The sequence below is a fragment of the Scatophagus argus genome, chromosome 7, assembly GCF_020382885.2.
Source record: "Scatophagus argus isolate fScaArg1 chromosome 7, fScaArg1.pri, whole genome shotgun sequence".
NCBI lineage: Eukaryota > Metazoa > Chordata > Actinopteri > Scatophagidae > Scatophagus > Scatophagus argus.
This window is the reverse complement of record NC_058499.1, coordinates 9,148,840-9,164,732: the sequence shown is the minus strand read 5'-3', so window position 1 is coordinate 9,164,732 and position 15,893 is coordinate 9,148,840. Positions and strand designations below refer to the sequence as shown.

Sequence of the window (15,893 nt, the reverse complement as noted above, 5' to 3'; positions counted from 1 at the left end):
TGCTTTTAATGTTTAGGAGATTAAATGATGTCTTACAGGACCTGAATGCAGCAGGAGATCATCCCTTTTTTAATGACATTGTGGTTTAATCCTTCACTAGTCACAATCCTCAGGAAAATGTTCCAATCTCCTCTGGATCTCTGATCTGACACATCAGATCTTGTTTGCATTAGTCTGTCTAGGCATTATTATTTTTTTATTGCACACAAGCACATCCTGTATTCAGAGCCATTACAGTTTATGATATCTATTTCATCTACAGTATGTCACATAAGTCTGACTTGGGTAATCTCTTTTTGTTTCACATCAGATTGTGAAAGTATTTGTTCACTGAAATTGCGGATCAAACTGCATTACAGACAAGGAAACTTTATTTGATACTTTCTAGCTTTTGTTTTACTTACCCATACATTATACTCTATTTACAGGGGCAGGAGTGGTGTGAGGATGGTAAAAAAATGTTTTTTATTGTTGGCATGATTTGACTTTTGAATATTTCCTGTAAATGTGCTGGATTAGGAAATATATGTTTGTCACCTGTAGGGTTGGTGCTACTAACACACACACACACACACACACACACACACACACACACACACACAAATCTAAATTTAACACCTAAAACTAACTTTTTGGCTTTGTGATATGTCAGCTCTTTATAATCTTACTTTTCATGTTTCATGTTAAATGTTCATTCTACGATAGATTGTTTTTTTGCTTTTTTTTTCATAACATTTTTGTACCTTTGTACAGAATACCGGGTGGTGATCAACCTCCATCATGAGGGAGTCGTGATCAGCAGCAGAGAAACTAAAGGTGGCTCCTGTACTGTGTGGAACTCCTCTTTCCTGTTTGACCTGCCTCCAGGAGACCTCAGTCAGCTGCACCTCATGCTCGAGTTCATAATCATGCAGGTAACCCCCCCCCCTAAAAAAAACAAGCTTCGGGAGCTCACAGAATTATTTGCATTGCTACCACCCTGTGAATTCCATATTCCCGCTCTTTTCTTATGTGACAGAATCAGATCCTTTCAGAAGGTAAAGTTCTTGGTCGAGTTCGAATTGGTACTGAGGCTGCAGATGCTGGACGTGCTCACTGGAGGGACTTGTGCAATCTGCAGGTGGAGCAGACACGCTGGCACATTGTACAACCGGAGCCTCTGTAGAGCTCTGTTGAAGTGGACCTGGCAAACTGTATGAGCTCTGTGGACATCCACAATAAGCCTTTGATATGAGAGTGCGGACAGTTGATGTTCGGGATGGGCACTCAGCAGAAACATCTTTACACTGGCCTTATTTCAACGTATCATTATGCTATGAGAAAGTACTGTAGGTGCGCAAAATGACTTTTGGAACCACACAATGTAAGTTCAGAGTTTGTTGGTCTATAACAGCATGATGTAATAGCAAAACATTACCTGGAAATAGACTGGAGAACATCAATTGTCTGTTATAAGAGTTCAGCCTTTTTCTCCTAAGATAACTGAGCAATGTAGTATTTATCTAGAAATACTCAAGAGTTATTCTAGTATTCAGTCCCTTTGACTAAAAAAATTTAATGTATGTATCACACACATGCACATTATCTACTCTAATGTACACCTGTAATTTCACAGTTCTTTTTAGATAGGTTTGAAATATCCTTTTGGCTGTGGGATCTTCTGCAGGTAAGCATGATGTGAGGAACGGTGTCATGTCATATAAATAAAACACACTTTATGCCAGAGGGAGTTTGGTGATTTTTATTAACACTATTGTTTGAGGTATAGCAGTTCAAATGGTCGCTGTTGTATTTTACCAATCACCACAAAGTGATTTTCTGTTAGACTGATGTACAAAAATTTGCAATCATTTAAGCTGAAAAGTTTCCACCATTCATCACCATAGCAGAATCTTGTCTAAATTCTAAATTGTTTTAGTGAGTTAGTCCTGACATTTCATGTGAGCTATAAGGCACAAGTGGGGGTGGGACAGCAAGACAGTTTTGCTCAATACAGAAGTCTAAACAAAATACCTCACTTGTCCTCTATCTCATCTTCATCTTCATCTTCATCTGGGCTACAGATATCTACAAGCTCAGCCTGGAATATTCCATCAGGATAGGGGGAGGGGGTCCTCTTCTGCTGCAGGTCAATCACATCTGAACAGTGAGATGAGTTTGGCTCTTCAACATCAGGAGACTTGACTGATTTATCTGCTGTGGGGGGAAAGCCCTGGATTGGTCGCTGGGAGCTGAGTGTGGCTAAATCAGAAAACGGTGAAATAATCATTCAATAAAGGTTTCAAAATGTTGAATTTGCTATTTTTACACATGCAGAAGACGATAGGTGAATGAAAGAAGAATGTAAAGCTAATTGACTGATCCACCAACAGTGACAGAAAAGTGGGTTGTTATTTCATTAAACAATGTGCACCATATTTTTACATTATTTGATTTAATTATGCGCTTGTGGATATGTCCCATATGAATCCCATGGTGTTCCCATGGGTTCCAAACACATCACACATCTACACCACTGAGTTTTACACCAACACATCCACGGCCTCACCTTGCAGCTGAGTCTCACTTTTTGCCTTCAGACTGCTTTCTGCACCGGTAGTTGACATCTGAGACATCAGAGGAAAGAATGTTTTAAATCTTATCTTTTCATCTCATCATCAATTTCATCTTTGAGAGCTACAGGTTTTTGAATTAACGCTTTGTACAGAAAATTTTTGCACATTTTAAAATATTAAGTTGTGTCATATCTGTTTTTTTCAATAGCAACCAAAAAGGAAAATAACTTCCTGTTCTTATGATGTTTTACTGTAATTTCAAAATTAAAGGCTGAATGTAATAACACTAAGACTTTTTAATGACTGTGAGACAGACTTTATCAGATAGCCTGGATGCTGCTGACTTTTTCTCTGTTGCCATAAAACCCCTGGCCTTCAGTATAAGACACCGACATGTTGTAGCTCATTCCTATCTTTTTATGGTCAAAGTCAGATATGTTCCAGCTGGGTGGTTCACTCCTCAGCCTCAAATCCGATTATTTACAGAGCAGAGAGAGTCATATGTGAGATTAGAGTTGAACTACGTTTCACATACAGTTTAAGAGGTTATGCAGCCAGGCTGACACCCCTCCCCTTAGATTAAAGCAGAGGTTGGGTTTACTGCTGTTTGCGCATATGTGTGTGTACATGTAATGAATAAAGGTGACAGAAGTTCTGTTAATTTTATGTCATAATCTGTATGCTGCGATTTATGCCATTAATGGTATTATTTTGCATCTGTTGCAGATGCTAATACATCATATTGGAAACATTCTGCCTTGCAAACAGGCAAACAGATGACTGGAGGTTTAAAGTTGATGTTATAGTCATTGAGCTGTGGCACTAGACAGACATATGGACAAAATGGCCACAATTATACATACACTGCATGCTGAGTGTAATTTAAGCCTATGCCACCTGTTGGTTTTGGTTGTCGACCTTTTCCCCAGTGTGAGCCTCCTCTGCTGGCTTTCTTTCCTTCACTCCTGGCCAGTCATTGGCCTCCTCATCCTCTTCAAATACTGGCATCAAACCTGAGCCTCGCTGCCAGCTCCTCCTGTCCACTGCACTCTGAATGAAAATTTTAAAACATGACATATTCCTGTTAGTGGAATCCATTTAATCACTACCAGTGTTTCAGTTTTGATTTACTGAGGCTTCTTACCCTCACAGCTGTAGATGCAGGAGCCGAGTCTTGTAGCGAGGAGGATCCAGCCTGAGCTGCTGCTGATCTTTCATCAATCTTTCCCACCAATTTTCTTTCTTGCTCTTTGAACAGACTCTTTAACTACAAATTTGATAAGATACAGGATATTTGCTTCTTGGGGCTTGTAAAAAAAAGAGCACTTTGCCAAGCTATAGCAGAGAGTTTCTTATAGACAGAGAACTCCCATTCTCAAAACTTCCAGTTTCTTAGAGGGTGCTTTTTTCATTTCAGTCCTGATGTATAATCAATACTATATTTGAAAAACTTTTGTCTCGAAGTAGGTCTAAATAATTATTTACCTATCATTTAGCTCCATTCACTCATGTCCATTGAGGGCTACCCCTCAAGTGCCTTCTCTGTGAATGGCAGACAATTTCGGTACAATGACATGAATAGGAAGTGGACAGGCTGTCTGTAGAAGGGCTGTGGCTACAGTCAACCTGACATTAGCATTTAGCATTAACCCAAAGCCTATTAACATGCACATAATGGCCATATTAACACAAGGACGTTTAGCAATGTTTACCTTTGTCATCCTCTTAGTTTAGCATGCTAAAGTCCAGCAGTGGTGGAATAAAAATAGATATTTTACTTAAATAATATTGGCGATATCACAGTGTAGAAATACTCTGTTGCAAGTATTTCCGAATTCCAAATTTTATTTATGTAAAAGCATAAGCATCAAAATATAGTGAATGTACCAAATGTGAAACTACAGACATTGTACAGAAAGGACAATTTTAAGAATGCTTAATGTTAAATTATAATTATTGATATGGTAAAGGCATCATTTACTTTAACTTTTTTATTCACTGCTGGTTAGCTTTGAACCAAAATAATATGTTGTTTTTATCCTGCATTATTAATCTGAATCTGTAAAGTGAGTAGTAACGTACTGTACTAGAAGAACAATAATGTAGCAGAAATAGCATATATAATAAATGTGTGAGTACCTGACAATTGTATAGTAACTGAGTACAGTAACCTTCCATGACTGCTTATTATTACTAAACACAAATTACAGCTGAGGCTCATGGGAGTTCAATATACTGGACAAAGTAAAATTCTGACCTGAAATGTGGAAACAAACAATGACCGTATGAAATTTCATCCAGTACATCTAAAGGCCATTCAGATAGTTCAGTCTTAACAAAAGAAGTGGGCCTAAAGTCCTAGATTTTCATTACTAGAGACACACTGCTAGATGATTTTCAGTTGCATTGTACAGAATATACCTGCTCAGTGACCATCCTCCTCTGCTGCTCTGTGTCGAGATTAACTGGACAGACAGTTTTACCCTTCCTGCCCTCCACAGACAGTCTCTCATCTTTAACCTGCAGACACAGAGACTGTTAATTATCATATGCATTACCATCACCACAGGGGGACAGAGATGCTGTTTATGAATTTTACCGAGTAAAGCTGCCTCAACCTCTGAAGTCTCTGGACTGCTAGTGTTTTCTCCTGCTGTAGCTGCTTCGCCCTCCTCAGGCTTTCTGAAAATAGATGGAGGACGAGGTTTTAGAGCTAAACCACTGAGGAAAATCAACACACTATCCTCTGTAGCTGTGTCAAAAGCACCTTCCAGCTGGGCCCTGAGTGAGTCAGTGGTTGTGCCATTTGCTTGGCCTCCATCATCTTGACAGGTTTCAGAGGCCTTTTTTTCGTGAGTGTTCATGAGAAACAAGAGATTATATGGAAAGAAGAGATGTGTGTTGGTTAATTCCTCATTTGTCAACACAGATGCTGGTAAACACAGGTCTATGTGTTCGAAACTGCATGAGCGCAGCGACTGCACCTTGAGCTCCATAGCAAAAATCTTGAGTTGAGCCTCATTTCTTTCCATCTCTCTCAGCCTTTCAAGATTCTCCAATGCTTCTTCCCTAACATAGCAGGGACAAAAAACCTTTTACTCACTTCAAAGTCTTTAAAACAATTCATCAGTCTTTCACAGCATAGCTTACTTTTCTCTCAGCTCCCTCTCTCTTTCAACCAGTCTTTGCTTCAGTTCTTGAACCTCATTGCTCTGTACACACACCTGCTAAACATGAAGAGCGGCTGTCAGTTTTCTTTACGCAAAATATTTACTGTAAAGTCACGTTTGCATAAAAATACACCATTGTCTAACATATGTAAATGCATCTTCACTGCTCAGTGAAGGAGGAGCATCTTGTCACCTGAGGTGGTTTGTTTTGACTGCTGTGCGAGTCTGATGGTGGCTCCCATAACAAAGAGGATTGTGATAAGCTGATAAACAGATAGAGTACACAATAAAGACGTAGATCACAGAATTGCATTTTGATTTGTGGATGGTGCATTTTGAAAATGAAAATCTCAAAATCCACTCACTCTGTCACTGTCTCTGTGTCCTGAGTGTGCACTGAGGCTTCGCCACCTGAAAATACAAGGTCACAGCAGTTTTACGCCCCCTTGTGTTTAAATAATAAAATAACATCTATTCTGTGGAGATCTGAATATTGGCTTCCAAATTGCAGTAGGGTAAAAGTATTCAGTAGCACAAAATGGAAATACTCAAGTGAAGTACAAATACTTCAAAACTGCACTAATGCACAGTACTTCAGTAAAGATACTTAGTTACAGTACACCTTTGCCTTTACCTTTATGTTTGTATCCTTGAAGCAGCTGCTGAGTCCTGCTCCTTTCCAGCTCCAGCTCTTGTTTGCATGCTTCAAGCTCAGTCTTTAGCACTGAGTGATATTCCTTCTGATAAAAAAAAGTATACAGTTAAATAACCTTGCTACATATTTAACAATTAAATCATCTCAGTGGCCCAATGATGAACGCTCAAGCTCTCACTGATGTTTGCTGGTCAGGCACTGGTCTCTGTGTAAGGTTTGTGCTGCAGCAGCTTCTCGGTTTCTTCTCTGGGTAGGAAGTTATGTGTTGTCAAAACAGGATGTGTGTGTTTTATACAGTAATTAATTTGTGGTATTGACGATTTACAATATTCACTCCCTTGCATTTCAGACCTTCTTTAGATTTCTCTCTAGATTTTTAATTTTGAAATGTGTGGTATGAAGTTATTTTTTGGTAAAGGGTCTTACTTCAGTTCTGGAGTTGTTCTTTTTGAGTTCTTCTAGCTCTGCCTGTGTGGACTGCAGTCTCAAGGCCACCTTTTGCCATTTCTCAGTCCAGTGACTGGCCACGGCTCTCAGTTCCTCTGCACTCTGGACTTTCACTACATCGTGTTTCTGATACTCTTCCTCCTGCAGCTGTAGCTTCTCGTCCTTCTCAAGGACCTCCTCCTCCAATTGCAGGTACCGATCCTGGAGGTTCAGTTTTTCAATTTCCAAAACTTCCACACATTGCCTGGAACGAAGTAGGTTTGTGGGTAAACCATTTTTCTGCAAATACTGAAGAATAGTGTTTTGATAACTATTTCACCTGAGTTGGCTGCATTTTTCTTTCATCTCTGTCAGCTCCTCATGTTGACCTTCATTCGTTTTAAGCAGTTCCTCTTTTTCTGTGATCAGCTGAGAACATTCTGCCTCTAGGTCTGTGATCTGTTTGGCCTTCTGTGCTGTTATCTCCTGGAGCTGAGACTGTGACGTGTTCAGATTCTGCTTAATCATTTCAAGTTCACATATCAGCTTTTCATTTGCCTAACATAAAGACACAACGGTGATCATTTAAGGAGAGATTTCAGGGAAAAATTATACCTAACAAAAAAAATGCCCATTTGAAGATTTCAACCTCTCTAAGAGCCTTTGATTGTTTCTTTGTCAGAACAGTTTCCTGATCCTCTTTGTTGTTGTGTGACTTAGTCTCAGTCTGAATGACTCCACGCTCCTCTGAACCTTGATGGTCCTCCTTCATCTGCACATCAAGAACCTGGGCCTTCTGGTGCAGACCTACTTTCTCCTATGCAAGACACATGTACAAACATCATAATTCTAAAATATAATATTTAGATCTTGGCTGCTTCAGACATCATAGTGAACCATTATACATGGCACCTGGATGAGGCGACCTTTGTCAGACAAAGGCCTCATAAGTTTAGCCTTTAGTTGTTTTATATCATCCTCCAGCTTTAGCACTTGAGTCGACAAGATGGCCTTTTCCTGAGAAGAAATAAAGATGATTTTCAAGGTTTAATTGTACGTATAAAATGTTGTATTCTAGGACGAGTTGATATTGAATCAAAGTCAGACCAGGCATGCTTGACTGATCCTGTTGTTAGCCTCACTCAGCTGTTCTTGCACTTCAGAGTGGTTCTGTTTTAAGTGCCAAAACCTCTGGTTCATCTCTTCTATTTGATTCAGCAGCACCCTCTGTGTCTGGATACAAAGAACACAATACACACAAATTAAAGGCGTAAATATGGAAGGAAAAGAAAACAGCAAGCAGACAACTACAGAGTAACTTTATAATATATATATATATATATATACACATATATAAACTGACCTCTGTGGAAGTCTGCAGTTTCTGGAGGACCTGCTTTTGTTCTTCTTCTTGTGTCTTTGCTCTTGCCTCAGCATCTCTCAGAGCCTCTCTCAGCTTGCACAGCTCTTTGTCAGCCTTCTGCCTCTCCTATATTAAAGCCATGTACAAAGTTTGGCAAACAGAGATACATTACTATTTTGATAATACATGAAGCTTACACACACCTGTCTGTTGAAGTCTTCTTGACTCATCTGTAATGTTGTACCAAGCGAGCCAGGAGTTCTTTCCGCTGGCTGATTACTGCTTCCTCTGTCGAAAGCAGACCTCATTTGCAACAGGTTCTTCTCCAGCTGTAGGACTCTTGTGAATGAATTTCATATGGGAAACTTGAGTCTTTTCTAAAATCTTTCAACCTTTTCATTCCATTTCCTTCTACTGCACTCACTTCTCATGAATCTCTCCAAGCTGCCTTCTCTTTCCAAACTGGTGTAATTCATCTGGCTCCCTCTCCTGCTCAAGAGCACTCGTCACTTCTGACAGTTGCTGTGAAACACATCAAGATAATAGGATGTTTTGTGCAACTGAAGCACATACCAAACACCTACCTGAAGAAAACAACAGCCGCCACAGTCACCAAAACAACCAGTGGCAAGAAGGGAAAAAAATGCAAATATTTTAGTTTTTATGGACATTTAAATGTACTTTTTTTTTTTTTACTTGCCTTATGTTTTATGTCAAGCCATTGTCCCGTTTCTGCTTGTCCAAAGCTACTTGCACCTCTGGAATCCCTCAACTGAGCTCCTGGAGATGGAGAAAAGGCTCGTGTCGGACCCTCAGGCACCAGGTGAGACAATGACTGCCATTTCCTTAGACTTGCATCATTCTGTCTATAGCTACTGCTGCTCCCAGACGCACTGGAATTCACGTGTTAACAAGAATTTATTACCATCGAAAATCATTAGTTTGTATCTGTGACTTGCAAGCTGTATAAATCTTCCTCTCACCTTGTGCTAACTTTGGACAGAAACCCTGACCCAGAGACAGTTGCCATACCGCACCATGCTGAGGTCTAGGGCAGAAAATGGGACAGACAGATTTTTTTAAACAACTACACTTAAATCTACCTTGTTCTACCACAAAAAGGCCTTACCTGGGCTGTGAAGCGAGACTGGGTGTCCCACATGTCAAGGTCTGTAAGAGAAAATGGACTTGGACTTCTGCATGAGGGTCTATACATCTTGGAGTGTCTTCCTAGACCCAAGCTTTGACTTCTCTTTGTATGGGAAATGCTACAGTCCTCATCTCTCCACAAATGCCCAAGTGACAGGGATAGATTTTCACACAAAGGTGGCAGCCTGAGGTATGTGACTATTTTTAGATCGTGTGTCTTGATTTCCACTGCTTGCTTGATGATCAACAACTAATTTTAACACTGCATGACTGCAGTGTGTTTGTGAAAATCATTTAGTCTCATTATAAATCTGTGAACAACACCCTTTTCCATATATTCAAACAAGTATGTCTGATCAGATGTAGAAAAATATGATTAAAAAAGAAAAGAAGTAGGACATATGTTGTTGAAGTCTGCACAAAATAGCACTTGGTCTTACGGTACCTTGATACAAAAACCCTCTCCTGTCCACTGGCAATGCTCTCTTGATCGGCCTGTAAACCATGCTTTGATTGCAAGCTGTTCAGTAGTCCTTGTACCGAGTATCCGTGGTAACCTATGTACACAGGACGCGGTGATGTGGGTGTGTCATGTATTAATACCTCTGGGATCTCACACAGTCTGCTGACTGGCTGTTAACAGAAGGTGTTAAGGTCTCCCAGTCATACGCATATCTTACCTCTGATTAATTATTTATGACAGTCAGTGTTTCATGATTGATTATATTTGCCTTTAAGCACAAAGGCAGAAAAAATGCTAAAACTATGTTGTTAGACTAGTGATTTTGAGGGATCATCACAAGTCTGTGATGAACTGTCAGATGGCATCATGGCTATATATAGGAATGTTAATGCCTTGCAGCTTAATGTGAAATACTGCATGCCACAGACTAAATCCAGAGTTATTTCATTGCATATGTCAGACATTTTTCAGCTCTATCTTTCAAAAATATCGCACATCCCAACTGATGCACAAATTGTCTTAAGTGATATAGCGATTAAAATAAAGCAAAACAAAAACATACAAAAAACTTTTGGCAACTACCAGAAATCGCATTATGTTAGATTTCGCTCATTCTTGTTTAAGCTTTTATTTTGAAAAATGCATTGTATCGGAAGCCGGAAGTCGTCATCCAGAAGCTAGCTACAGCAGCAGCGGCTTTAAAGTATCCAAGAAGCTAAAAGCCAACAGTTTAAGGGAGCAACAATTTTCCTTTCCGCGCTTAACTTGACACGTTATTCATCTGTGTTCTTGAATATTGTGCTACACACCAATTCCGTAAAGGTACAACACTTTAACGATAAGTCTTAGATCAAGTTCAGCGTTTGCGTCTCGAAATTAGCGCAAGATAGCAGGCTGGCTAACTTTGCTCGAAAACAGGCCGACGCTAATGCTAGTCAGTTAGCATAACTAATTGCTAGGTTTTTAGTATTTCCTCATGTGAATTAGCTTATCGATTTGCCATAAAGTTTTTGATCACAGAGAAGCTTTGTTTTGTTAAGTAACGTAAACCCTCTGTTCTTTGTCGTTGAGCACTCATGGCTGCTGATTGGTTGGGCAGTTTAGTGTCAATTAACTGTGGGCCAACACTGGGAGTCTATCAAGGAGAAGTGGCATCAGTAGACCAGTCCAGCCAAACCATCTCCTTAAGACAGCCTTTCCATAATGGAGTCAAGTGCCCTGTACCTGAGGTCACATTCAGGTAAACTGATACAGACACACATTATTTGCTTTCTGGCAGTTCTCACAATAGATAGATAGATACTTTATTGATCCAGAGGGAAATTCAAGATATAAATTTATATAAATGTATATCTCTTTTTTTGCAGTGCCATCGACATAAAGGAACTAAAGATTTTAGATTTCAGAAATGGAAATGCTAGGAACAGCTCCTTTGCATCTACAAAGGTAAGCAGCGCTCCAGTTGCAGTCCCAAAGCGTGACCCCAGGTCTGTGGAGAAACTAAACTCTCCTCAGCACTGCTCTAAAAGCTATGGAGACCGTCATCTGGATGTACCAGGCCAGCCAAAAGGATTCCGTCGAAGACACAATTCCTGTAAGTGTAATGTAGTACGACTTTATTGGTATAGCACATATCTGAGTTTTGCTGTATTGAGATTTACCATGTATTTTTCCCATCAGGGTCGTCCAGTAGTCGAGGGGCAAACCAAGTGACGCCGAAAAAGAACGGGGTGAAGAATGGTCAGATGAAGCACAGAGATGATGAGTGTTTTGGAGATGGCATGGATGACGGGCTGGATACAGACTTTGATTTTGAGGGAAACCTGGCTCTGTTTGACAAAGCAGCAGTTTTCTCAGAAATCGACATATCCGAGCGTCGTAATGGTGCAAGGTCACGTGGGACGCCTCAAGAGCAGACGCCTTCACGCTACCGTCATGATGAAAACATCCTGGAGGCCAAACCTATTGTGTACAGACAGATTACAGTTCCACAGCCAGGGGCCAAAGAGTACTGCACTGGTAAGTGTTTCACATTGTAATGAAACAAAAGGCAGTGAGGGAAAATGATCTGAACTACACTGTTATGTACTCCTGTCCTTTTTCCATACAGACTCAGGGCTTGTTGTCCCCAGTATATCCTATGAACTACACAAGCGTCTGTTGTCAGTTGCTGAGCGTCATGGGCTGTCACTGGAGCGAAGACTTGAGATGACTGGAGTCTGTGCCAGTCAGATGGCACTTACATTGCTGGGGGGACCCAACAGGTAAGCATGTAGTGATTGTTTTTATTTTATTTAATGTATTTTAAGTAATGCTTACAAAGTACATTATAAATTGTAACAAAATTCAAAATGATGTCATGAGTTTTTTGACACAGCACTGAGCATAGTTTGCTGTCATCGCCGGAACAGGATGTAACTTGGTTCATTTTTTTAAATTTTCTTTCTAGATTCACTCCAAAAAATTTACACCAGCGTCCCACAGTGGCTCTGCTGTGTGGCCCCCATGTTCAGGGAGCTCAGGGAATCAGCTGTGGTCGTCACCTGGCCAATCATGAAGTTGAGGTCATCCTGTTTTTACCCAATTTTGTCAAGATGCTCGACTCAGTCACCAGTGAGCTCACACTCTTCAACAAGACATGTGGCAAACAGGTGTCAAGTATCAAAGGTGGGCATATTTTTATACTTTTTCTGTTTTTTCCCCACATGTTGAATTCTAGGTGCTAAGGTCAAGCAGTGTACTTTTGTGCTTTTTTTGCTCTTCTTTAAACTTTTCTCTCTGACTCCGCAGATCTTCCAGACACCCCAGTGGACCTAATCATTAACTGCCTGGACTGCCACGAGAACACATTCCTGATGGACCAGCCTTGGTACCGAGCAGCCGCAGACTGGGCCAACCAGAACCGTGCTCCAGTGCTCAGCTTAGACCCTCCTGGTTGTGGACAGGGCCAGGCAGTCGAGGCCAAGTGGTCCCTCTCTCTTTGCCTCCCCCTTCCTCTGGCTGAGGGGGCTGGCAGGGTTTACCTGTGTGACATAGGTATTCCTCGCCAGGTGTTCCATGAAGTGGGAATCAAGTATCATTCTCCTTTTGGGTGCAAATTTGTCATCCCCTTGCATTCTGCGTAATGGGACCAATTGTCAACATGACAGATTGAATCTTTCATCCTCCATGACCATTTGGGTTTTGGCGCCTTACTGTATGTTCCAGAACTTCAGCTGTTTTTCAGTTCAGTTCTAACCCATCAACATATGAACAGAACTTTTCCCCTCATACTCAAGGACCACTGTTTGGTACATTAGTTCTTCAACGAACTAAGTGCATATTGGTAGGATAGTAAAGAGCTTTATTGAAAAAGAAAACATGTCGACCGTAAGAAGCCTCAGCAGTTATGTCGACACCGTTGTATTTACGTGGTATTTCAAGGTATTAGGAAGATAGGCTTTTCAAAAGTACAGCTGAAGTGTCAAAAGTAAAACCATATAGTGTCAAGTTTTAAACTGAACAGGACAATCTTTGACTTAAAATGGAAACTTTCTCAGTGCTGGTGAATAAACACCCTCACTATATAATACATGCAAGTACAATGTTATTTTATTAATGTGAATGAGACAACAGAAATCCAACTTAATGTGTATTGGTGTTACGCATTCTCTGCAGCACTTGATTACTGTTGTCTGATGTTTTAATAGGATAAAAACTGCATGTGAGCAAATATGGAATATTTGCCATCTATCTGCGTAATGCGTTGTTTTCGAACTATTTTGAACAGGGCAGCTACTGGAGAGAATCCAGATATCAGCAGTTTTGTTTGTCAGTGGTAAATTAAACTGTGATGATAAGGGCTTTGATAAGATGACAGCATGTAAGCGCTAGCAATTTCTTCCTTTTAGAGGAGAAGGTTTGCTTACAAAATATTGGTATAATAGAGAGCCTAAGTCATGACTTCACTTGTCACTAGAAGAGTATGTGCAGTTTCTCAGTGAAACATGTAGCTGGGTTTTCTGTTCATATTCTAAAGCAATTTGGCATCCTCTTCAGCAGATGCTTTAAAGTTATACAGTGATTACAAAAAAAAATTTACAGGTAGGCAGCTCAATATCTGCATCAGTGTAATTATCCGCAAACCCTATTGAGCTTATGGGAAATCATTTTCTTTAAAGGTTGAATGAATAATAATGTTGTTTTGTTTGTTTTTCTTGTCTAAATCCATGATGTGAGCAACACGACACACTGTTGAGGCAGACTCGGTTCCAGGCTGGGATTTTTTTTGTTATTAGTAATGCTAGAAATGTCATTGAAATTTTGAAAATTTTGAATGAGTTATTCTTACTTTTAGAATAAAATCTGGAAGTTCTAGTTTCACTTTGGCTCTCTATTTTATCAGTTAAAGGACCATACCAGAGTGTGTGAAAGGTTTAGCTCCTCAGCTACAAATCCTGTATGTTTAACATTAGTTCTGGTTTGTTTCAAATGCAGGCTACAGTTTACAGTACATTTTTTAATATATGTTTATCTGTTGGTTTCACATCATTTCTGTGCAGTGTAAAAATCAGTTAGCTGAACTCTGTTATGTTGCCTAATCCATCACAGCGAGCTTCATTTCTGCTGTTAGTCACGGTAATGTTGTGTGGCAATGTCGTTCAGTCACAGATTTCAAAAGTTTGTACAACTTTACATCAGCAAAACATGAAGGCATACTTGACATCGTCTGTGATGGACTTAAGTTAGTTAGTTCCTGGTTGATTTTTATGTTGCATGGAAGTTTATTGAATTCAATGGATGCCTGAAAGACTTGTTGGTGGTTAATGGTGATGTAAAATCTAAGTAATTTGTAATGAATGCGTTTATTTTTAAAAAAAACCACTGGTGTGGTCCTTTTAAGTTTCAAACAACATGATTGAACTGCGTTTATGTGGGACTCAAGTATGTTTTTTTGATGAATTGTCTCGACCTAAAGTCACAGTGATCAAGATGCAGTATCTCGCTCCGGTACGCGGTACTCGCTTTGAGCCTAATCCATTGGGTTTTCGTATTGAGTATCTGTTGGCCTGTTACCGCGTTACTAAACTATAGACTGTGAATTGTGAGGACGAGCTGTTTTTTTGTTTTGTGCATCTTGAGGCCTTGACACAAAGGTTATTTTACGCATTTGCCAGAACTGTTTGACAATGAAACCACTTGCTTGTTCTTTAACAGGAGCGTAGTAGTCTGTCAGTCTTTACCAGGATATTCTGCACATCAGCATGTCCTTAACTCTTGTAATTTGAGGTCTGTGTAATCTAGAAAAGGCCGCACTGATGCAGTTCACAGCTACGGAAGTTATAAATCGTCCTTTGGGATACTGCTTATGGTGTGTGGTGTTGTCTCAGCAGGGTTCAAGATGCTTGTATTTTATTTGTTATGTTTCCTCTGTTGCGCATTAATCTGCACAGAGTTCGGTTGCAGATTCGGTTAAAATTACTACGCAAAAAGGATTTCTCCTTTCTCCAGCATTCCTCCGACATGATGTGTTGTCTCATCTGTTGAGGCAAGTCTGGCTCCTCAACACCAGCCGGGGTTACTGAATGTGAACGTAACATGGGTTTTGTCTCTCTGTGGCCGCCAGGGGGAGCCATGAGCCCACACTTATGGTGGCTCTTCCTTATTCTACTGTAACGGCATCGTTTTCTTCCGAATGTTATTTTCTCTCACAGTGGTGTTAATTCTTTATAAAATGTGAACAGTCATCTAACACGAGGTGATCTGGCGTTTGATGGGAGGGTTTGAAAGTAAGGTGTGTTTAAATGCAGGTTATACTTTTTCAGAATTGGTTTACACCTTTTCAGATCTGCACTGGATGTTCATAGTCCATGCGAGATCGGATTGCAGTTCAGAAAAATCGCATTAAAAAGCCACTGGGAGGTTTTGACTACACAGCAACTGTTTCCGCTTGGGAGCGAAGTTCACTGTCAAGGCTCCTGTGCAAAAACAGCGTGCAGTCGTCTTGTATCATGTCTGCAGGTTGAAATTATAATAAAAACTTGTGTTATTGCCTTCTCTTTGTGGAGTTACTTTTTCCTTTTTTCCCGTAAACACAGATGATCAAATTCCTTTACCAACTTGACTCAAATAG

General features: G+C 40.1%; 2 protein-coding genes across 4 annotated transcripts; one reads left to right on the top strand and one right to left on the bottom strand.

Moving 5' to 3' along the window:
* Positions 1-1,033: 1,033 nt before the first annotated feature.
* On the bottom strand, positions 1,034-9,942 carry LOC124061305 (golgin subfamily A member 6-like protein 22). Of its 3 annotated transcripts, none has more exons than XM_046392971.1 (23): positions 9,299-9,942; positions 9,153-9,217; positions 8,870-9,062; positions 8,594-8,691; positions 8,373-8,457; positions 8,170-8,295; positions 7,914-8,039; positions 7,719-7,823; positions 7,456-7,623; positions 7,147-7,364; positions 6,807-7,071; positions 6,360-6,462; positions 6,091-6,136; positions 5,919-5,988; positions 5,706-5,782; positions 5,540-5,624; positions 5,323-5,398; positions 5,155-5,237; positions 4,977-5,075; positions 3,700-3,822; positions 3,453-3,605; positions 2,549-2,606; positions 1,034-2,241 (listed from the first exon to the last, which is right to left on the bottom strand). In XM_046392971.1, exons 1-23 carry the CDS (start codon positions 9,383-9,385, stop codon positions 2,015-2,017), a joined length of 2,736 nt encoding a protein of 911 aa, XP_046248927.1. In that variant the 5' UTR covers positions 9,386-9,942; the 3' UTR covers positions 1,034-2,014. The 3 variants fall into 3 exon arrangements, with proteins under 3 accessions (XP_046248927.1, XP_046248925.1, XP_046248926.1); XM_046392969.1 differs by having other exon boundaries at positions 1,035-2,241; positions 6,360-6,465; positions 9,299-9,941; XM_046392970.1 differs by having other exon boundaries at positions 1,036-2,241; positions 5,706-5,779; positions 6,360-6,465; positions 9,299-9,940.
* A 484-nt stretch (positions 9,943-10,426) lies between these two features.
* edc3 (enhancer of mRNA decapping 3 homolog (S. cerevisiae)) lies at positions 10,427-15,819 on the top strand. Its single transcript, XM_046392973.1, has 7 exons — positions 10,427-10,603; positions 10,853-11,021; positions 11,149-11,375; positions 11,462-11,800; positions 11,892-12,045; positions 12,231-12,448; positions 12,572-15,819. Exons 2-7 carry the CDS (start codon positions 10,858-10,860, stop codon positions 12,904-12,906), a joined length of 1,437 nt encoding a protein of 478 aa, XP_046248929.1. The 5' UTR covers positions 10,427-10,603; positions 10,853-10,857; the 3' UTR covers positions 12,907-15,819.
* The last annotated feature ends 74 nt before the right edge of the window (positions 15,820-15,893 follow it).